Raw genomic sequence first — 24,276 nt, forward strand, 5'->3', positions numbered from 1 at the left:
GCCTATAATGCAAAGAAGCAATCGCAACTGCGACGTACATTGACTGAGAGATGGCAACTAATAAACACAAAGCAGAAACCTTGTTTTATATTACCCACTCAAACTACTTTGACAGGAATCTCGTCGGGTTCACATTTCGAAAATATGATATGGTTACAAAACGTAATGCATTAACAGCACAGTTTTGTGTAGTGGCAGACAATAGCACTTGTTAGAGTGATACCCTTTAATTCAGTAGGATCTCTTTGTCAGTTAAACTCGATGAAAGCACCGCAAGAGATCCGAAAACATATGACCGCATATGATCCCAAACTGGACCGCAAATGATCTCGAACCGTGATTTTTACCCAAATGTAAATTCATAGCTGCTAGGACAAATTATGTTAATGCAATGCTTGATAAATCGACCAGTCTGCCATCTCAATTTTTTCTTAACCACTTGTGCCTCAGGCAAAAATCGTAGGAAAACGTTGTCAGAATATAAGCTAAAAAATACTCAGCCTATCGTGCTCTCAAACCTCCTAGGGGAAATCAAAACCTGAACAAGAACACCAGGACCAATGCTTTCAAAATAAAACTTTGCTTCCCTGCCAAACAAAGTTGTCGCATTGCCCTAAAATTGTAAGTGAAAGTGAACACCCTAGAAAGCAAAGAAAGCGGCATCATTTGCGGCCTATTTTCGAAGATGATTTCCTGCGGTGCTGTTTTTATGGCAGAAAAATTTGGGACGAGAATGCAGATGTATTTAGATTGCAACTTCTATCGTATATCACTCAGTTTTCAGGAGTAGTATTTTGTGCCAATCAGCCAATCAACCAGCAGACCAAGTCTATAGCTATTTTAGCCAGAACTAAGCGACGCTTACTGCGATCTTCAAATATGATGTTAATATACAGATTTAATAACCATCATTTACCTACTTCTCCAACCAATATCATTGAGCAAATCACAAGAATAAACCCTTGCTTGGCTTCCATCTGTAAAGTTATTATAAAATGTTAGAAAACAACGGCTTTAGCAAACCAGAGTCCCCAGCGACAAATCTGAGTTATTTTAAAACATTGCTTTATCATTGTTGAGCTTTTGGGCAGCTCTGGTAAAAGGTAGTCTCTGTTTCTGTTTGTTTAAAGGTTTCTAAATTTTCCAAATAATCTTGTGTAAAAGACTTCTCTGATTCGGAATTTGATAAAAAGAAGAGCTTTCGGCTTCCAGTCTAAGTTCTATTTTTTTAAAATGTAAAAGCGAAAAGAGGGTTAGGGTTAGGTTAGGGTTAGGGTTGGTTCAAGGGAACCAACAAAACAAGACGGTGTTGTTTCTAAGATTCCTTGCGAATGCGGCAAAGTGTATATCGGAGAAACAGGGAGAGCTATGCGAGAGAGAATAAAAGAACATGACAGAGACATACGGCTTGCTCGTACGCAAACCTCCGCAATTTCAGTGCAAGCCAACGAGACGGGGCATTAACTCATTTGGGAAAAAGTCGAGTTTATTGATCGTGACCCTCACTGGTACACACGAAGGGTCAAGGAAGCTATCCATGTAAGACTTCATCCAAATAAAATCAATAGAGATAGTGGAATTGAAATTCCTGAAGCATGGATACCTACAATCAAAAAGCACAACAGCCGGTCAGTTACAATGTGGACCTATGAGGGAACAGCATCACAAAGTCGGATTAAAACTGAGGATCGAAATGCACCAATAGCAGCGAACCAAGGTGCTACAAAGAACGCCACGCGGCAATTGACCTCATCGCCTGATGAAGACTAGCAGTATAGCAGTCGAAACGTCGCGATCAACATCTCAAAGTGACTCCATCGTGAGACAAACCAGTAAAATTCATCTGTCCTTCTTACACCACGATGAATAATAGACACATATTTAATTACATAATATATGTTTGTTGGATAACACAACTTTGACAATAGTTTTAAAATTCCCTAAAGCTTATAGCGGCAAACTGTGTTTATGTAGTGCTTGAATTCATAACTTGGTCAATGTTATTATTGTCTCTACTAGTAATGTATCTAGAAGTTTGGTGCAAGATGAATATCGACCTTAGAAAGTCTTGGAAATGTCTTCCCTAACAACAAGAGGGTTCTGAATGTGTTAACCGGGTCTTTAACCAAGTGGAGATAGAGAATTTGACGGTTATATACAATAGGAATATTTACTTTTCAAACAACCACATCAACTGTAGTCATAACTTATTAACAGAAAATGTACTCTAGAAGGGAAACAATATTGCAATGTCAATGGTCTTTAAGCAGTTATGGAAATTGTTAAATCACATACGTTAAACTTACCTTCACAAATGCAAGATACCCTGCGAGCAGCAATAGTAATGACTTTATATTGTATGTGCAAAAACATTTAAAGTCGTAGTTGTATAATTAATTAATAAGCCTTGGTCCAAATTGGAGGGAAAAGGGTTCACGAGTCAAGACAAAAGAACAAGTGCTCGTTTTGTTTTGTCACTTACACGCCCGGCTAAACGTGCCTGTGAAATGATCGCATTGTTGTAACGCGCGTGTCATTATCTGACTCACACGTTTGATCTGGGCTTAGAATTAGTAACTTTTTCGTCTTTGTATTTAAATAGGTCGATTTGAAATCTTAAAGTTTTGAAGGTCTGACGGACAATAAATCAACTTAAGAAATCCACATAAGTCAATGTTTACTTTCCACTTGCCGAGAGCTAAACAGCTCTTCTCAAAATGATGGGCCTTTTGAACGCGTTAGTTCCATATCAAGCGGGTTATCCTCATAAGACTTCAATTTCACCCAAATTAATCGTCTATTTTTGCTGTTGGATTGCGGTTGTCTGATTACGATCACTACTGCGGTAGACCTACCTCAGTCAATATATTATCGAATAAGTAAACATTTGCATCTGATGGACACATTCAAAGTTCGCAAGCCCAATTACTTTGATCAATTCTTGCGATACTTACATGAAATGTCCTGTAAAAATTCAAAGTAGATTTTTTTCAGTTCTTAAAAATGAATAAAGTCACTCAATTTTGAAAAAAGCAAAGCAATTCTATACGTTTGACAAATCGAATAGCTTAACTGCAATGTAGGATAACCAATTTATGATGTTAAGTAGATCAATCCAAACATTTATGCGTGTATCCGCACAAGACGAGGGGCCGGACGGTGAGTTTCATTTTTTCCATAAAATTAGAAGATTTTAAAAAAAAAAAGAGAGAAAAAAGAAAAAAAAAACAAAAAAAACATATAATTTGCACTCCTTAATTAATGGGCTTTTAGAAAATGTCGACTTTATGGACAACTTGTTTTCAAAGACGCCGCTCAAAATGTTTTTGATGTAAACGTTGTGTTGAGGTGTTCTGATATTAATAGACGCAGTTCCTCTGTAAATAATGTGTTAGGCTCGCAAGAAATGTCACTGACAATAGTTGAAATTATAAAATAAGGAAGATGAAAATAGGGTGGGTGAAATATGTTTTTCCCATCAACAACAAATATTTTAAATTATTAAAAGAATGTCTCTGTTTTCTATTTTTGCTTTTTTAACAAGTCATAATCGCCAGGCTTAGTAACTTTTTCTTACATTGATTTTGTTTAAGTATGGGTTAAGGTATTGGTTAAGTTGGTTGAAACGCTGGCGAAAAATGTCTTCTTGACAGTGAAAAATTGGTTCTATGTGCTTAGATCTTTGCCAGTTTGTTCTGTGGATTTTTTTGTTTGGTTCAATCACCTGTGCAGTTTCAATACTGGTCCCCGCAACAATAAAATGTTTTGACTGTGCAATGTCAGTAACATTCGACCGTTTGAAGTCGTTCGTTACTTCTCTTTGATTTAGTGAATTCAAAAGATATGAGACTACCTAACACTTTTAAGTGATCAGTTAGAAACATTTCTTTAATTGATCACAGTGCGAGAAAGATCAAATTCAAGATATGGGTGAAATGTGTTTAGTAGCCGGCTGAGGCAGTACTTTTAATTTGTTGTCAGGTTTTGTTCTGTGATGACAGGTAGGTAAGCTGTGAAAATCTTTTTATAACTAAGCACTAAGGATGGAAATAGATTTGATTTCATCAAATTTGATTCTGTGACAGAATGTCAAGATATCAGAATTGTCATTCTGATGAAATCTTGAATCTCTACTCCATCATTTAGCTGATATTTGTTTGCTTTCAGCAACTTTTCGCGTTTTCTTTGTCTATTGCAAGATAATAATAATTCAAGTTTATGTCAAACTTTTGGCTATACGTGTCTCTTTAATAGATCTCCCCTTCCAAACTTTAATCAAAATTTTTCTTTAAACTTTGCAATCATTTCAGAAAAACTAAGTTTTGTAAGTGAAAGTAAATTGTCCTCGCAACTAAGGGATTTTCATGGTTTCGAAATCAGCAATCTGATATATTTACACCTTAAATCTATAGCATATAAACAGACACTCAACTCAATATCCTTCATTTTGCTTTTCCAAATTCGCAACAGCGGTTAATTTAATTTTTCTTTCTCGACGCTTCTCTGATACCAGCTAAGCGATCACTTGTCCGCCGACGCAGCGCAACAGTTTCTTTAGAAGGTAATAATTAATTTTAAATATAGCTTCTTATGTACTGTAGGCAGGGTTCTTTTGAGTTACATTACTGTCTCCATTATCTAGTCAAGCAGTTTCTTAAATGATCAGTTAAAAAGTCAAATTAAAGATCCCAGAGACAGCACGCAACAGGATTTAGGTTTGTGAGAAAGCAAGTGCTGTTGAGACGTCGTTCGGGGCTTACCTAGGAGATCGACATCTATTCTTCAGCTAAACTGTAATTGCTCAAGCTTACCGCTTATACATACTTTCTGTTAAAGTTGTGTGGTTGCCTTCTTAAATTATTTCGTACTAATATAAGCACTTTATTTTAGCACTTAATTGATCAGATGAATGCCACACCTGCAAGCGAGTAGACCCCAACAGATTCCTGAAGTTTCTAAAAGTGGTCTCTCTCAAAGTCAGCACAATTTCAATTTAGTTCAAACTCAGTTGCAAAATACAAATATTGCGAAATTGACGTTTAAACGACCAATAAAGCAAAGACTGAAAAGCAAAGAAATCAGTCATTTTATTTGACAGATTTGGATCGATCTCCATAATGATTTTGCCTCATAGTCAGGCAAGTTAGAAATGGCGGGGCATACCAAACCTGTTACCTATGTTCCGTTATACAATAGAATGCCGCCTTTCGAGCCCCAGGTTAATTCCAACAACTTCTTTTTCTCTGGGCTTAAAGAAAAGCTCTACCTTGCGGAGATGACGACATTGTGATGGCTGGTTAAGTTAATCCAAATAGAACGATCCTACATGTAGATGAATCCGCTTACTACGACTACTAAAAAACCTTCTCATAATAAAGAAATTTGCTGGATTTGCGGGTAAATAATCATCATTCCGTCTTCAACTAGCAAACGTCTTTCCTGCTTGGCAATATCGGTTAACATTCCAAGTAAATCCTCCTGAAGGAGTCAAAGTTTATATGGGCCAAAGGGTATGAAGTATTTATGACACAGTAGTGACAGAGGTTTACAACAGCTGTTTATTGCTCACTTTGACATTCTACATACATTCGTACAAGATATATCTTTTTCTGGAAGTGTCCGTAAATATAATATAATTTTTGCGTTAATTTAAGGGAACATTTTCTCTTCCTGATAACTGTTTTTCATGGAAGAAATATAGTTGGACCAACGTATTTGTACTCTGACCCATTGCCCTTATATTTTCAGTAATTTATTCCAGCTTTTTTTTTTAATTCTGTTTCATCGAACACCGTGCTAACACCACTGGAACAATTCAACGTTTGGTGGCAACGCGGTCAACTTCGTCCACAAGTGTTCTCTGTTGATTCTAAGTCAACAGAAAAACATTCCCTAACTGTCCACATTACTTCAAATAAATTCTGCAGATAATGAATAAATCATTCTATCCTGTTCCTCGCATTTTTATTAATATCAGTTTATTACTTTCATAGTTAATTTGGATCCGTTTTTTTTGAACTATCATTTTCCCGCGACTGCTCGAAATAGAGGGGTTGAAATATGCTTTCACTTTCCAGTTTCCAGGATTTTTTGTTACTTCCTCCTTGACTAATCAGTGCAGTGGAACCCCGACTTACGACCACCCCGTTAATACGGCTATTTTACGGCCACTTTTTCCTTGCCCGAACAAAAGTCGTCAGTCATTTTCTTATTTAAAGAACTCCTTTAGTACTGCCAGATTTTTATGGCCCGTTGGTGACGGGATTAATGGGATTCCAAGGTGCTTTAACCCTTTTTCAGTTGATGCCTTTACTGAACCATCAACTGTGCAAGAATGGTATTACTGCTATATCAAAGTTGAAGTGCCAAAAAATGCTGGAAAGCGTTGTCAGCCGCCGTAAATGCAGATGAAAATGTTATATTTCGCATTGGGGATATAAACTGTTGTTTTTACTATTATGAGGGGAAAATGTGGTTTTGTTATTATGATGTGGCAAACAACTAATAATAGTTTCACGACATAATTAAGTTCAAAGTTGTTTTTCTGGTAAGAATGCTGCTCCTTTTTGTATCCCAATGGAATTTTCTTTACCATATAAATTTTCAAATGTATTTTCATAATTTGCTTCTGCCTTTTCAACATTTAGTGCCTCTCCCAGCGTTTGAGGAACTCTACCTGCAAAATGAAATAAAAAAGCGAGCTATCACTAAAAATGTTTTCTAACACAGATATTGGAGAAATACCGGGAGGCGTAAGGATATTAATGTTGTCATGGTAACAGTTATGTATAATTTTCTTTCAACATCATTGACGTTGAATTTGATAGAATTTGGCACAGAAAATAATATTTTCTTGAGAAAGCGAGTTTTATCTTGGCGTTTCGTTGAACTTGAAATGGTTCTCATATTAATTTACACGTTTTCGATTACACTCCCGACCTCAGGTAAGGTGACCGCTGTTTTCTGCGCTTTTAAAATGAACAAAAATACTGACATGTCTTGGATTTGGATGTTTCCTCAAAATCCATATACGAAGATTACTTGACTTCTTAATTGGGCAGACGAATGTTATCTTCTCGTGGCGATGTTATCTCTCACTAGTACGCTGCTCTCAGTCGTGAGAGGCATACCATCCGAACTCGAACATAAAAGTCTTATCCTCGCGGGGCGACGCAATATCCTCTATACTGTTAGCAACACCTTAACATTAAAGTAATCGTGGCTTATCGAAACCTAAGGGATGCTGACTCAAAATAATTTCATTTAATAATGGTAAGATGAGGCTCTCTAACTTTCCAAAAATTTTAAATAAGCGGTAATGTATTTCATGTAACTGAGCCAAAAGAGAGAAAACTCTAATTTATGCTTTTCTGACCTTGTGTTTTTTTGTTTTTTGTTTTTTCAAATTAAAGGTGGACTAAAAATAAATGCAAATTTTGAAGTCTTAATTTATTTTACCGTCATTAGTATAACTGGCGAGTTCCTGCTCTTCTGCGTTATGTAGTTTGTTAAAGGCCTCTGAGAATGAATGGACTGTGAAAGAAAAATGGAAATGAACATTCATCCAGCTTATGAAGTGGGCATTGAAACATTGTAAGGAAAGCAGATATTAAATATTTTCTTGCAAATTTCTTTTGATATTGTTCCAGGTTAAGTTTATCTCATTTTCTATTTACAAATGAGTAAAAGAGATACGTTTTACCTTCTTTTATGAGTGAATTCGAACCTTTGGCCAAACCCGAAATGAGGAGATGCTGGATTTTCGAATCGTTAATTAGGAAATTAATGTTTCAATTATGCTCGGCATATTTGTTTTTTTTTTCACCTTGATTTCCTCCTGTGTTTGGGGTGAATCTGGCATGAGTTATGTCTAAAAACACAAACACAAACAAATTGTGACGCTATTGTGTTTACCAGAAGTATGTGGTTAACGTCATATTTTTTTTCGAAAGAGATTTTTCCTATGTGTAACATGATGCAAGATTCTGCATACTTCTCATCAGTATTTTAACTGTTGTTTTAGTTGTTTTGTGATCAATGGTCTGTGAGGCAAAACTGCAACAAAAATATTTCAGATATGACAGTCATATGCTACTTAATACTTTTATTATTTATTGTTAACACATTGTTGCAGTCGAAATCTTTTGCCACGCTGTCTGTTTTACGGATGTTGCGCGACCTCTGAGTTATTAAATATTACCAGTTAAATATTTATGTTTATTATATGGCTTTCGGGGAAATTTTTCTTGCGGGACACGGCGGGTAGTCCCGAGCGGGCAAGATAGCTCCATCTTGCCCGCTCGGGTAGCCAATCACAGCGCAGGTGTTGAGTTATCTTGCCGGCTTACGGAGCTAGCCATATAATAAGTAGCCGTAATGCCCACGGGCCAATTACGGATTATGCAAATTAAGAAGAGCCCGGCTCTGAAAATTTAAGCGCATTGAAACGATGAGAGCCGATTAAAAGCAGTAAGAGAAATTAAATTTAATTCCGAGTAGCTAAAAGTTTAGAGATTTTTCCTTAATAAAATTTATATAGAAGTCGTTTTTGACTTACCAGCCGGTAACCTTGGCGGGCACTAGTGAAAAACAATCAAAGTTTGCCGAGTCTTAAGTAAAGCTAAAATTGCTGAGTGAAAAACACCATCGGCAGATCTGTCATGCATCCTGAGCAAAACGCCTCGAAGAAAGTTATAAGCTATCATAGTTACAACAATTACCGAAATATTGAACTCCGTAACAGTTCTTATCAAGTAGATTCCCTCGCGTTAATACAATCAAGTGTAAATCAGCTTCCAGGATCATCAGATGTAGACAATCGGGCGGTTTCTGTCGGTAGCAGAGTTTCTGATAACTGCAGGACGTTTTAGACATTCACGAGGCTTGAAAAGTTCATCCATAGATCCCAGAATGAAGAAGATGATGTTGCCGGAAGCGAATGCGAAGATCGAGTTATTCTGAGCAGTGCATTCTAAAGCATCAGTATTTTCTTCCACTGAAAGACCATTTCTTTGGACTATTTTGAAGCACTTTCTGTCTTTTCTATATGCGTTGACGTTTCGCCACAAAAGTCGGAAAAACTCCCCCATCAAGTTGTGGCACCGCGATACTAAAATACCTCTTTGAAGCTGGGACAATCATTTTTCCTGTAAAGAATGTGTATTTTTAACGGAATACGTAATACAGTGGTGAAGTTTACTGACTGCGTAGTTTTGCTCTGGGTTTGAGACGATAAATGAATCGGTGAACGCGCGCATCGCCGGATGTAAATTGACGACTTCCGCTCGAATAAAAGTTTTCTTTTCTTTAATTCATGAGCCATATAATAAACAACTTAATAACCTCGACCGTTCGGTCGTTACGGGGAAATCTCAAACCTCGGCCTAACGCATTGGCCAAGGCCTCAGTTTGAGATTTTCCCGAAACGACCTCACTCTGGGTTATTAAGTAGTTAATAATCTTTCAATCTTTTTTGTTAATAGCGTAAAATAAAGTTGGTATGACTGCCAAAGTTATTTTAACGCTGATTCCTGATTGTAACCTACCTGGATCTCTAAGTGGGCTTGCATAGCTTCCTGACAAAACAAAACGAACGAAGTATACAAGTGTAGAAAGTGATAGAAGAAAAGGTGGAGTATTTTGAGGAGAATAAAACCATTCACAGAGGTATTCCACACAAGTTCTCCTACTGTGAATAAAGAGTGATTCCAATAAAGCACCCGATTAGGCGAGGCACTCAACCGCGGTTTTCCTATCATGCATACACGCAGGCTTACCCTACAGCTTACTAATAATTACACAAGCAGCCTCTGATAGGATTACTTATCTTCGTTTTCTAAGTTCTCGGCATTTGGCTTGTTCGTTTCCTTTTTTTGGCCAAAATGTCGGAACGTGGAACAGGGCAGCATCCACACATGAAACTTAGGCAAGAGACATGCACCTTTTTTTTTTGATCGCAAGATTCTAACTGTCCATATTTGAAAACAAGCCTGCTACCACCAGTCGGTTGTTGATCTCTCCTCTTTATAACAACGCTTGTGGCTGTTGTTCTGAGCCACACGTGTGGAATTTACAGCGTATAATATTCTCGACCACGACAGCTGATGATTTTAAAATCCTTACCTCGATGATTTCTTAGAGGTGCTCTAATCCTCGGAAGATTTAAAGCTAAAAATGAGTCAGTGAAAATGTTAGGGATTACATTGAACAAAATCTTTTCACAAGCATTCAACGTAATGCCCGGCCCAGCTGGGGCACACAAAAATAAAATTTACATTAAATTTACCCTTTTCAGCCGTCCCGTCAACCTTTCAATTGGTTTTATACGCAACAATACTAGGCAAACACATAATAAATGGAATAAAGACCATATTCAGTATTGATTACACCACTCCAACCGATGACTTGCGGCTTAACTTGATTCCTTTTCTCTTCTGGGAGAATGGGGATAGTCTCCAACCGATACCCCCGGCCAATATAAGGGGCTGTATTCTTAATTAAAAGAGTACTATCAAAATGTTCTGCTACATTAAAGGTTTTAACATTCGTAGCAATGATAAAGTGTATTATCGTTTGTCTCACGATGTAGTCACTTGAGATGTAGATCGCGACGTTTCGACTGCTTACTGCTAGTCTTCTTCAGGCGATAAGGTCGACTGATTTCTCACAAGGTGTATTAAGAACCACATTGTTCCAAGAGATCTGCAAGTTCGGCCGCCAGTTCCCACCAGAGGCGCGCGCAGAGTCGCTGAACTATCATCCATGAGATTCCTGAGGGAAAGAATCAGACTGACGCAGAGAGCCAAGGCAGATACGAAGAAAGAAGCCGAATCAACAGCACAGAGCATAACATCTGCTCTTTCTGCGGATGACGCTGCAGAGGTACTCGACAAGGTTAAATCCACTACCCAGCGAGTCTTTAATACCACCAAAGACCGTCAACAGCGCAAGTTTGAGAAACTTTCGCGAGAGAAACAGTCTTCTGTTTCTCCTACAACTTTTGTTGACAAAACAAAGTGGGTTATCAACTTGTCATCCAGGACCCTTAACGAAGCTGAGGTGTCCTTACTGAAGAAAGGTCTCAATTTCGCCGTGACTCCTACGAGCGTCCCAGCCACCGAGATCATCGCCAAGATTGAGTCAGCGGTCAGGCCACTAGATGCGGAGCGAGCAGACACAGTCAGGAGATCCGTCAACACCATCCTTCAACAGGCACAACCACCCACGCCCAACATCACGAAGGAACAGCAGGAGGCTCTCAAAAGCTTAAAAGAGGACAACTCCATCATGGTCCTTCCGACCGACAAAGGACGCGCCAGCGTAATCCCGGACGCTGCCGCATACCACGCAAAAATGTCAGCGCTAATTGATTCCGGACCGTACCAGCTGCTCAACAAAGATCCGACAGACCGCTTGACCCGGAAGCTATCTGAGAAGCTGCTAACCCTGAAACGGAGTGGACACATATCAGAGGCGGTTTATAATAAGATCAGACCCCGACACAAACAACCACCTAGGATCTATGGTTTGCCGAAGATCCACAAGGCCGACACACCGCTTAGGCCAATTGTGTCGTGTGTCAACACCTTTGCATACGACCTGTCTGCTTTCTTGGCTAACGTATTATCTCCTCTTGCAGGTAACTCGAACTTCACAGTGAAGAACTCAACTGACTTCGCCTCCACCATCGCCAGTGAAGAGATCCAGGACCACGAGATCATGGTGTCTTTCGACGTAGAGTCACTGTTTACCAACGTACCGATCGAGGGCGCCGTACAAGCCGCGCTACAAAAAATGGAGAACTACGCAGGCCTGGCTGACCGCACGACACTTACACCAGTTCAAATCGCGGACCTCTTGAATGTCGTATTAAGATCTACGTACTTCCAGTACAACGGATCGATTTACGAACAACGAAACGGCACAACCATGGGGAGCCCTGTATCCGCGGTTATTGCTAATCTCTACATGGAGATATTTGAAGAACAAGCAATAGAGTCCGCACCTTGCAAGCCTAAGATCTGGAAACGCTACGTAGATGATACTTTCACCATCCTGGATCGGGATAGAGTTGACGTCTTTCTGCAACACCTGAACGGTCAACAACCATCAATCCGTTTCACCATGGAGATCGAGAACAACAGCAGGATCGCCTTTCTCGACACGTCAGTTTACAGAGAACCTGATGGCCGCCTTACCACCAGTGTCTACAGGAAACCAACACATACTGATCAGTACCTAGCGTATGATTCACACCACCCTCAGTCAGTAAAGCGCGGTATTGTGAAGTGTTTGTACGACCGGGCTAAACGTCTCGTCACCAAACCATCAGTAATCGCTGGAGAGAAGAAACATCTGTCATCTGTACTTGTTTCTAACGGATATCCCTCCTCTTTTGCACAGAAGATCACAAAGGCACGAACAACCCCAAGAAGAGAGCCTGTCGCGGAATTTAAATCCACCGCCGTTTTACCTTATGTCCAAGGAGTTTCGGAGTCTCTCCGCCGCTGCCTAGAACAACAAAGCATTCGCACCGTCTTTAAGTCCGACACGACACTTCGGTCACACTTAGTGCGACCAAAGGACACCGTCAACCCGGCTAAACAAGATGGTGTTGTCTACAGGATTCCCTGTGAGTGCGGCAAAGTCTACATCGGGGAAACAGGGAGATCTATGCAGGAGAGGACCAAAGAACACGACAGGGATATACGACTCGCCCGTACCCAGACCTCCGCCGTTTCTGAACACACCCACGAGACCGGCCACTATCCTATCTGGAATGAAGTCAAGTTTATTGATCGAGATCCTCACTGGTACACACGTAGGGTCAAGGAAGCTATTCACATAAGACTTCACCCTAACAACATCAACAGGGATAGTGGAATTGAAATTCCTGAAGCATGGATACCCACGATCAAGAAACACAACAACAGGAGAACGGTACAACAGCGGACCACTGAGGGAACAGCTACTCGCCGGAATAATGGAACAATAGGAGGATCGAAATGCACCAATCACAGCCGACCTTTGTGATATAAATGATACCGTGCAATCAGTCGACCTTATCGCCTGAAGAAGACTAGCAGTAAGCAGTCGAAACGTCGCGATCTACATCTCAAGTGACTACATCGTGAGACAAACGATAATACACTTTATTATTGCATCCACCACGATGAATAACAACAACCTTTTCCTCGACATTCGTAGCAATGCTTTCTAACGGTCAGCGAGTTCAAAACATATTTATTTAAGAACGGGAACGCACCCATGGAGTCATAACCAGCTAATGATACGTTTATGTTTGTGGGTTGAAATATTGCAGGCTCACTTGGATTGTCTTTCGACACAAGAAACAACTTCATTACCTTGAGTGTAGGCTTGCCTCTGAGGGGGAGGGGCGGGATTGGTTATGTATTCTGCGTTGAAAATAATAATTGAGAATATTCAGTATGAAATATTTAGTCTTCTTTACCAGTATAAAGTGGAGATAAGTTTATGGTTCTCGTGTCGTTGATATGAAACATACATAATCTTTATTTTCTTTTAGAAAAGACAACAACGATTCATTTCCACAAGGAATTTCTTGATTTAGCTCCATTTGTTTGGGTTTACTACAAACAACGCATAACTCTCGCTAAGAACCACTTGTGAGCCCACTGGGTCATATTGTGAAGTTTAGTTGTGAAGTTTAAAAACCACATACTCCTGATTGTTACATAGCCGCAGGATTAGTATTAGAAACAACAATAAAATAAACAGCACAATTACGTGAGGCTGGCGATTGAAGCTGATTATCATGTTCAGGTACAAAATTGTTGACAGGCTGCTGCGAAATTGGTGTCACAACTGAAAAAATAAAACGTATATAAACATTCTATAATACACGATAAAAAGGAAAACAGCGGGTCCTAGACAATGAAGGCTTAAAATATGAAATTGATAATCATGACAGTGCAATCGAAACGTTAGCTATTTCACAGCTAATTTTTCTCCTTAATCACACATGCATAATCCTTATTTTCTTTTCGAAAGGACAACAAAGATTCATTTTCATAAGGAATTTCTTGATTTAGCTCCATTTGTTTGGGTTTACTACAAACAACGCATAAAAATCTCGCTAAGAACCACTCGTGAATTCACTGGGTCATGTTGTGAAGTTTAGTCTTGAAAACCATATATTCCTAATTGTTACATAGCTGCAGCATTAGTATTAGAAACAAAAACAAAGTAAACAACACAATTACGTGAGGCTGGCGATTGAAGCTGATTATCATGTTCAGGTACAAAATTGTTGACAGGCTGCTGCGAAATTGGCGTCACAACTGAAAAAGTAAAATGTACAGAAGCATTCTATAATACACGATAAAAAAGAAAAAAAAGCGGGTTCTAGACAATGAAGGCTTAAAATATAAAATTGATAACCATAATAGTGCAATCTAATTTTCCTCCTTAATCATACACACATTGTTTTGAGCCGGATATAATCCATAACCACCTTTTAACATAGAATGGAAGCTTATCACATAAACGACAGATGAAAATTGTAATTTTAGATTTATAACCCTTTAACCTTAGATCTACGCTTAATTTTAAATTATCAGGGATTGTCTTTGAAAAGCCCCTTTGATTGAAAGTCAATAAAGGATGAATGTATGTGTAACCTAACCCTAATATCCCCAGCAGAATGTAAGTGTTTTGCAATGTGCTATGTAACCCTCAGAAGATTGCCAATCAGTCTTAATTCTTACCGTCACTATTAAGCTGTGGCATGCTAGGAGTTAAACCAGTTGAGGAGAAAAACCTTTGGAGCTCTAAAAAACAAAACAGCAAAACGAGACGACACGCATTGAGCACTAGTACCTTATGACCAGTCCACACATACGTCTTGACATAGCGACTTAGGTTCCAACACAATAATAATGAAACACTTCGTAACGATAGTGGAGGGTTCCATCTGGGACTTGAGTTCAATTGTTTGAACCCCGATCACGTTGAGTTGTGATGCTGTTATAGCATTTTTCCCTATCCGGGGTATAAATGGGTATCATTAAGTTATTGGACGAGCTGTCTTGGATGCTTGTTAGACCTAAAAACCACAGCAAGATCTGTTTTCTACCTGTGCTGCTTGGCCCTACTTACTCCTTTTTGCATAACGAACAGTCAGCGATGACCTACCACTTCCTTCCTCGGGTTTCTTGGGTGGAGGGTTGTCCAGTGCGACAGCTTGATACACAGTTGCTAATAGATAAAAAAGGAACTGTTCACACTCACAAAACTAAGCTAACTCAAAACTTAAAGTGCGAAATTTATAAAAAAAAAAACACTCAGCAAGAAAAGCATATCTTGAATTTAGGATAAGGTCCTCTAACTTGTAAAACTTCATTCGTTTCGGATAGCAACATGTGGATTGAGAATAACTCATCGTTCACAAACTCTATTTGAATATCAGTGAACTAAGGTTGAGTGTAAACTGGTGTCTACTGTTTAACTCACCAACGTTAGATGGAACTTCTGTTTCACTTTGATCATTGAGATATTGTGGCGTCCCTTGTGAGACAAGGAAACGATAACTAAAATAAGCGTGTAGATTGATAGATACCTACCCACAAGTTCCTTTTAGCTGCACATTAAAGGGGCTAGGTCACGCAATTTTGGGCAATTTCAGTCATGATCAAATGGTCATAGAATTAAATATCACAAAAACGGCTCAAAACTATAGAAGATCTCAAGTAAAACACAGGAAAGCCTGTAATGTTATGAAGGACACACACGCAGTAAAACGAAATACACTTTATTCGAACTCCACACGATTGCAACTGAACTTCAAGCTATAACAGAATACTGAATAGACTGAAGCACCGCGGGAACAGGTCCCTAGAGGCACGTGCTAATGCATGTTATAACACCCTCCCTTTTATGGATAAGGAAAAGAAAACTAGCTTATAAATACACAATACGGATAAGCATGAATTGATAAAGAAAGTAACTGAGCTCTGTGATAACGCGCTAAAGGTCTTAGTATTCTAAGTGTTCTTAGTGTCCATGGCTTCATTTCAAAACAAAGTCATTTAAGTGTTTTGGTGGACGACGCTGACGCACTGATCGTCTAAGCACCGGCTTGGGTGGTGACGTCACTGCAACTGAAGGAACTTCCGAGCCACTCGGAGACGAACTTTCTTGACTCGACGCGGGTAGACTAACTTCTCCAGAAGAACTTGTCTGCGACTTGTACGACTGTGCAAAAGAGGGAGCGGGCACCTCTGATACCTCAGCAGATATCTCATTAGGTATCTCGTCTGTCAGTGGCGGTGATGGCTCATTTGTCAAACGTAGGTGAACACGGTTGCGACGCACAACATTGTAAGGCGTCTCGACCTCGTACGATCTCTCGTCCAGTCGCTTTCGTACAATTCCTTTCTGCCATTCGCGCTTGCCCAACTGGAACGGTTTCAGTCTCACAGTATCTTCTCTCTGTAACGGATCCAGATCAATAGCACCTCTGTTGTAATACTGAGCTTGCCGCTGTTTGCGCTGTTCAAGCTTGGCTTGGCACCGCTCACTGTCTGGAACTGCCTGTGGTGCAAGCAGGTTAGCTGTCATCGGTAGTAGACTTCTAGCCCTTCTGTTGAAGAGGCGCTGTGCTGGACTAATTTGGATACCGACAGATGGGGTGTTACGATGATCGAGTAAGGCTACAAAAGCATCCGATCCACTGGACTTGCACTTTCTGAAGATTTTTCTTAGCCTCCTTCACTGCACTCTCTGCTTTACCATTTCCTTGGCTGTGGTGTGGACTGCTGGTCAGATGTTCAAAGTCCCAGTCTTTCGCCAATTTCAGGAAATCGCGTGACGTAAACTGTGAACCGTTATCTGTCACCAGCTGCTCGGGATTACCGTGGCGCGCAAAGTGGGCCTTTAACTTCCTGATGACACACACCGACGAAGGAGATCTTAAATGGTCCAGTTGAAAGAAATCGCTGTAATAATCTGAGGTGACTAAGTAGGTTTTTCCTTCAAGCTCAAACAAATCTGCAGCCACTCGTTGCCAGGGTCGATTTGGTGTCTTAGGAGACATGATTGTTTCCTTGACTTGACCCCGCTCAAACTCTCGACATGCCTCACAGGTTGACACATAGTTCTTAATGTCAGCTGTCATCCCGGGCCAATAGAGACACTCACGGGCTCTGTTTAGACAGCCATTAACCCCAAGATGTAAGTTGTGAAGTCGTCTTAACAGTTCGCTCCTCGACGCTCGTGGAGCCACGACGCGTTCTCCCTTAAAGATGAGACCATCCTGGATCGAGATCTCATCACGCATGTTGAAGTAAGGAGAAATGACACTAGGTACGTTGCTCTTATGCTCTGGTCAGCCCTTCTGAATCACGGCTTTCAGCACTTGAAAAGAGTCATCTGCTTCGGTATCTCGCTGAATCTGTAGAAGCCTTTCTTCCGATACGGGTAGATACTTCATCATGTTGATTGTCTCGAACTCTCTCTCGTCTTGCTCACCAGCAGGGAGAAACCCTCCAGGGAACTATCGTGGTCAGCATCATCTCTTCCACAGATTGGTATGTCATCGGCAATACACTTCACACCAGGCAGGCCTAACAACTCTTGATTCAAATGCTTTTGAAATATCTCGCTCGAGACACACAGCCCAAACGGTAAACGAAGCCAGCGGTATCTCCCATGGGGAGTTGCAAAAGTTGTCAACAGACTAGACTCATCATCCAGCTCCAATTGCCAGAAAGCGGATGCGAGATCAACCTTTGTAAACACACGAGCCTCGGCTAAATCGGGCAACACATCATCAATGACCGGGATCTGGTATCTTTCTCTCTTTAAAGCAGCATTCAACGGTTTTGGATCAATGCAGACGCGTAAATCACCAGACTTTTCACAGCAACAACAAACTGGCTGACCAATCAGTCGGCTGATCCACAGGAGCAATAACTTTTAGATCCTGACACCTTTTGAGTTCTGCCTTGAATTTTTCCTTTACAGATACAGGTACTTTCCTGGCTGGGAGAATCACTGGTTGACAAACCGGATCAACTTGCAGATGAGCCTTTCCAGGTAGCTTGCCAAGGCCATTATCAAATACATCTGGGTATTAGTTGGTAAGATCGTTTTCTAAATTCTCCCTGACAACGCTAACAAAGTTCTCCTTGTGTACGGTTAACAAACCCATCTTCTCGGTAGCGTTTAAACCCAGAAGTGGAGTTAGATTCTCCTGGACGACTAAGAATCTCACTTTATACCTTGTATTAGTTCGGGGATTGACAACGGGCAGAGCACACGTCCCAACAGGCTTGACCTTGGTGCCATTCCACATAACGAGGGACTGGGAACAAGGCTCGAGATCCACACCTTTCACATGTTTACATGGCAGAATGTTGGCACTGGCTCCACAGTCAATTTGAAATCTCACGGGTTTCTGCTGAACCAGCATCTGAGCAAACACAGCTTTATCCTTCATAGCTTGAACTCTTACAACACTGATCTCTTCCAAGTCTTCGTCGCTCTCAAAGGCGTTAACCGCGGCATCTTTGCCCCCTTTCGCAAAATGATTCTTTTTCTTGCACCGCTTACACACTTTACCCCACGCAGGACACTTCTTTCTCTCAGGAGCATGATCATAGCCACAAAACTTGCACGAAATTTTCTTTCCCGACTGTCCGTCCGGCGTCGGAACTCGAGGCTTCTTTTCCTTAGACTTGACCTGGTTTATGTTATCCACCGGTTCCGATAGCGACTTCATGTGCAACGCTGTAACTTCTTCGCTGCGGCAGATATCGATTCAAGGTGAGATCTTGAATTCTCAGTAGCTTCTTGGTGGTCTGCCCATCTTTAATACCAAGCACAATGCGATCACGGATAACACTATCGCGCAAGCAGTCACAAAAGTTGCATGTCTTAGCCAACGTTTTCAGCTCAGCAACGAAACAATCGACCGACTCGGTTGAAAGCTTATCCCGCTTCTTAAAACAGTATCGCTCGTAGATCTCATTGACTTCTCCAATGCAGTGTTTCTCCATTTTAGCCATTACCACTCGCCAATTATTCGAATCCTCGCCCTCGGTGTAGCTAAATGTTTTGATAACTTCCAAAGCTTCATCGCCGATCGTGTGCTTGAACATCGCAAGCTGATATTGAGAGCTTTCTCGGTCTAGCCTAGAAATAACAAACTATTTGTTGTACTTTTCCTTCCAAAGCTTCCAGTTTTCGGTTACTTTTCCGCTGGGCCGCAAAGCAAGAGGTTGAGGCGGCGAAATTTGATGAAACATTGGAGACTGGTTCGTTGAAGGTTGAGCAACTGTAGAAGAGCTTCCATCGGTTCCACTATGGCCTTCCTCATCGCTCATGTCGCTGACAGTTTAATTCGTCGACGACCAAGAGAAACTAGACCAATTTTCCGCTCGTTGCCACCATGTAATATTACGAAGGACACACACGAAGTAAAACGAAATACACTTTATTCGAACTCCACACGATTGCAACTGAACTTCAAGCTATAACAGAATACTAAATAGACCGAAGCACCGCGGGAACAGGTCCCTACAGGCACGTGCTAATGCATATTATAACAGCCAAGGAGGGACATGGATGGACAAAACTGGAGAGGATTGAAATGGATTGCATTTGGGTGAATTTGAAAAACGTCGGCCCACCTTTTTTCCAGTTTATATCAGTTTATATCAAAATGTCATTTACACAGCTGGAAAATCATTCTCAGTTGTTATGTGGCCGTGATTTTGCAAATGAAAGACTTTTACTCTGCCAATTTGACGTTTAGAGCTCATAATTAACAAAATTAAACAAAATTACCCAAAATAGCGTGAGCTAGCCCCTTTAACAAGGTAGCTCCTCCCACAAGGTTACTTACTTGAACTAAGAACTGAGCTCGAGATAACAAGAAAGTCGGAAGGCATGCCCAAGTTAAGCTGTTCACGTAATTTTTCACTCGACACCAAAGTAGTCAGAATAAAAAGTGTCTTTCCTGTAGGGTGAACTCAGTTTTAATTTTATTTACCTTCCTTTTGTGCACTATCCTTTAAAATGTCCGTTGAATCAGATACTGTGTGAAGCAACGCGTCTGTTAAGAAGAGGGAAGTACGACAATATTATTGTCCACGTAAACAATAGACCATAGGCTTGATTTAAACCTTGGGTAATTCAATTTTGTTGAACAGTAAGTAAATAAAAATAACAAGGAATGAGAGAATCATTTCTTAGTCAGATGAAAGAAATTCGCTTGAATAAATTGAAGCCAAAATGTCTTGTTTGTTAATTCAGGTTTTATCCGACAGTAAATGTTCACTTACAACCCTATATTTATTTTAGAGCAACCTACCAAGTGAGAAAGAGGATCATGTTCATAAAAAAGGAAGAAAAAGGAAGCGAAATGTAGTTTACAGAAAGGAATGAAACTGAGAAGAGCTTGTTTAAAATGTCTCAGAAACGTGACAAAAGTATTTGCGGTTTGTGTCATCGACTGTGCGCGAGAAGTAAACAGAAACAAAAGAAAATCACTCTCAACTTTACGATACACATTCTACTAATTATTATTATTATTATTATTATTATGATATGATATGATATGATATGATATATGATATTTTATTCTATTTTATTGGGAGCAGGCTGGGGGAAACCTCTGGGTTGTTGAAGGTTCTGAAGAAAGCCGGTTTCCTTTGAGCAATTTTCTGGACCATAGTCGATCCGAGTACTTAGGTTAAGCCGACAAGCATCAGCGTACAGACTCTACGTGACGGGCTTACAGTGCGACGAGTTTAATCTGACGACTTCTTTGGCCCTGAGAGGATATCTGTAGAATCAATAAAATACCTTACTGGCTGCGACCCAAAAAAACACAACCTAATCCCAAGAACTTAACTCTCTGTGTTCATAGAGGCATATCTAGAATACATTCTATGTTGATAACAAAGGCGTCTGAACGTTTTCCTTCTCAGACACAGTGTTCTTCGCTTTCAATAGCTTGATAACTTATTGTACCGTTTGACCGACAGAGTTGTTACGTACGTTGTTCTGAAATGCTGCACTATATATAGGAACTCATGTACCTTCAGAGGCTGGGAGAATTCCTTCATCATTGACGTCATTTTCATTTGCCTGCACAGTTGTAACTGCAAAAAGACACATAAATCAACACTAAACGGTCATGAGAAAGAGCCGTTAAATGGCCTTAGAAATGAAAAATATAGTATTGCCAATTTTTATGTCGTTACTTTAAAAATAGAGTGTTGTGTTATTCTCTGGAATACTAATATTGAAAGATGTAATGTGCACATTTTGATCCTCAAGATGTTCATGTACATGTGTCACGAAGAAATGACATAAAAGGAGAACCGAGCTGTATTGAATAGAGTATTATATATATGGGAAGTACAGACTAACCGAGTGGTGCTCAATAAAGTAACACATGGGAAGCACAAACTAACCGTCATTGTTCTCTGATGAGTGATGATCATGTCGACTTTTCTTCTCATCATATGCTGGAGCTAGAGAAAAATAACAAACCAAAAAAGGCAACATGGAAATGAAAATACCGCAAGTGAATGCAAGCACTACAAATACGTGTTACATAACAAACTTTAAAGATTAATTCTGACAGTTTGTAGCTTATAACAAAAAGCAAACTTTGTAAAGAACATTTTCAACGAGAACATTAACCTTAATTTCAAGACTTCAAGCAAACTAATCAGAAAAGCTCAAAAAAAATCCCCCTCATTAATTTATTCATTCATTCGTTCGTTTTTCCTTTTGAATTTTGTAGCTATTTTAAATCCTCATTACTTACTACTTTTTTTTTATTATAACCAAGTAGTGCGTGTTGTCAATAATTGGTGTAGTATGGGTTTTCCAATTTTTTTAATTTTTGTAAAAAAGGTTAAAATTACCTACCTATAAACATTTCATTTTGACCTTCAAAGAAGTTCTTCTTCTCTGCATTTTCTCAAAAGAAATGACAGCTCTGTTAGATGATACCCATCATCAATTAATTAATTTAGTAATTAATTAAATTTTATTGATTTATCAAAATAGATTGTTTTATGGTCAATGGTACAAAGATGATGTCTGCAAAATTTCACATCTCTAGCTTTAATACTCGAGTTCGAAAAAATTATTTGTTAAATTAAGGAACATGTATGGGAACGCCACTGATTACAGAGAATGTATGAGCACGTTGCACATAATTGCGAATTTCTCGGCTATTATCTGATGAAAACAAACAAAAAATGACTGGTCAGTCATATAGGAATACTTGTCACCAAATATCAGAAGAAAAAATCTAATATTCTAGCTATACGAAGTATCTAATTATTTAATTTTATTTATTCTATATCTTGTTTGTGTAATTATCTTTTGATAGATATATTTTGATTCACTGAGTTTATTACGTTTTCGACCCATTGGTTTTCCATTGGTGGTTTTTAGATAACTTTCCAAAAATAATTGTTTTTGGTCTTTTTTATCCATGCCAGTGACCAAAAGCCTTCTCGCAGGAAGAAATAATAACATTAAAACGAATGCGATCTCAATACAACCCAGCCAATATAGGAAACCAAACATGATCTTTCACTCGCTTCTTAAGTGATCCAGGGGCCTTCAAAATAGATGACCGTAACAACAAATATTATCAAATAAATAGTAGGTAACTTTTCAAAATTCTAAGACAATGACATAATATCACGATTTAACCAATAAACACTAATTCTCCAACATTTTCCAGTTTCTTGCAAATCAATAGAGAGGTCAAATATGACGTTTTACGATAAACGGCAAAAATTACCGCTGATGTTCTGCCGTTTTCTTCTTATCACAAAAAGATATAAAAAAACGTCTCCTACTATTCATCACAAAAACAAATAAATTCACGCTACTGTGCAAACAGCTGAAGACAGACGGCAGAAGTAAACGTCATGCTTAATCTCTCTAATATTTGTCCCAAAACCCCAAGGAAAAACATGCATGCTCTGAGGTTCATATCTCCCTGTATTCTCTGGGAAATATTTCTTGAATAGAACATTTGCATTACAGTTCTTTTCTGGAACAGATATTATTACACATTGCAAACAAAACTGCGTCAAGGACATTCGAAACAGTTATCAGTAAGTCTACAAATGATAGTAGCTAACACTTTTGCATTTGAAACGTTCCATTAACAAATTTTCTTACCAGAAGCAACACAATCTTCAATGTAGGTGATTAAGTTCCCTTCTTTATCTTTAAATAGCTTCGTGTCTTTGGGTCTACGAGTGGAATATCGAATATGGAGACATGCTCTCTATATAAAAAATAACCAAGCGTTTAATTGGCAAACTCAACTTGATTGATCAACGTCTTCGGGTAAGAAGGTATCAAAGAAATGCAATCGGGCCTAATGAATTTACGCCCGTATGGTTGGATTCTAGTTAAGGAAGAAGAGGGGACCAAAAAAAATGAAAATATTTGTTAAAAAGAATAAAACAAGAAGAAGATGAAAGAAGGATATAGAATTAAAGTCGTCCTCTTACTTACAAATGAAACCTTTTGTGTTTTCTGCTCGTGATAAACTTGTGCAACATTCTCTTTGCGTGTTTCTTGCTCAAATGTCTCTTCATTGCATCTGTAGTTTTCTTTTTCAACTGCAGATTACCATTAACTAATAATTTAACTCGACGACATTTCAAGCGTGCTGGGTGATGGTGATGGTGATGACCTAAGGAACCAAAATCGTAAGTTTTTACGTGAATGGAAAATTAAAAAAAGATTACTTGACTGCGCCATTGTTTGTAGCTGATAGCATAATGTTCACCATTCGATTGATCCCGACAATAAAACCGAAGTACTTTAAGCGCATGCTCAGATTACAATGGAAAATGCACTTGGAATTAAGAGTTTCTAGTTACCTTGTGATAAATGTGATTTGGAAGCATGTGAATATCTCAGTAGCAGAATAAAAGAGGAACCCTTACTGGTGTTACAACAAGATCAACTTGGTCAATGTGGTACCCCTTTATTTCTTACTAAGGAAGATCAATAGTGCAAGCTACACAGTGAAAATAAAGATACCATCCACTAACCTCTGAAGTGTATGTGACCATGATAAGCCAGTAGTTTGGCATTCTTTGAATGTCTCAAGTGTTTAACATTAAACAGCTGCACGTGTTTGTGGCGATGGTTCTTTAGTCGCCTTCCTTTGTGTTTCCCCCAACCAACACTTATCACTAACACAAGTATGACAAAAGCGCTTACAATACTGTAACACTTCAT

The 24,276-nt window shown here is 39.3% G+C and overlaps 4 protein-coding genes across 4 annotated transcripts in view; 1 reads left to right on the plus strand and 3 right to left on the minus strand.

Annotated features, from left to right (window-relative positions):
* The window catches only part of LOC145482486 (uncharacterized), a 12,442-nt gene extending 12,029 nt beyond the window's left edge, over positions 1-413 (minus strand). Inside the window, exon 1 of the mRNA XM_081461095.1 lies at positions 1-413. This exon is cut by the window's left edge and continues 143 nt beyond it. The gene's annotated coding sequence lies outside the window, so the exon portion shown is untranslated.
* Positions 414-5,592: 5,179 nt separating this feature from the next.
* On the minus strand, positions 5,593-9,975 carry LOC145464790 (uncharacterized). Its single transcript, XM_081448587.1, has 5 exons — positions 9,969-9,975; positions 9,546-9,575; positions 7,826-7,870; positions 7,459-7,533; positions 5,593-6,676 (listed from the first exon to the last, which is right to left on the minus strand). Exons 1-5 carry the CDS (start codon positions 9,973-9,975, stop codon positions 6,531-6,533), a joined length of 303 nt encoding a protein of 100 aa, XP_081304713.1. The 3' UTR covers positions 5,593-6,530.
* On the minus strand, positions 9,819-24,276 carry LOC145485159 (uncharacterized). Its single transcript, XM_081463859.1, has 14 exons — positions 24,087-24,276; positions 23,542-23,722; positions 23,200-23,273; positions 21,925-21,975; positions 21,462-21,521; positions 21,084-21,146; positions 20,033-20,095; positions 15,493-15,546; positions 15,175-15,237; positions 14,748-14,810; positions 14,244-14,321; positions 13,768-13,845; positions 13,365-13,415; positions 9,819-10,167 (listed from the first exon to the last, which is right to left on the minus strand). Exons 1-14 carry the CDS (start codon positions 24,274-24,276, stop codon positions 10,070-10,072), a joined length of 1,167 nt encoding a protein of 388 aa, XP_081319985.1. The 3' UTR covers positions 9,819-10,069.
* LOC145485152 (uncharacterized) lies at positions 10,111-13,211 on the plus strand. Its single transcript, XM_081463846.1, has one exon. It carries the CDS (start codon positions 10,762-10,764, stop codon positions 13,030-13,032), a length of 2,271 nt encoding a protein of 756 aa, XP_081319972.1. The 5' UTR covers positions 10,111-10,761; the 3' UTR covers positions 13,033-13,211.

This window comes from Orbicella franksi, chromosome 1 (genome assembly GCF_964199315.1).
Source record: "Orbicella franksi chromosome 1, jaOrbFran1.1, whole genome shotgun sequence".
NCBI lineage: Eukaryota > Metazoa > Cnidaria > Anthozoa > Scleractinia > Merulinidae > Orbicella > Orbicella franksi.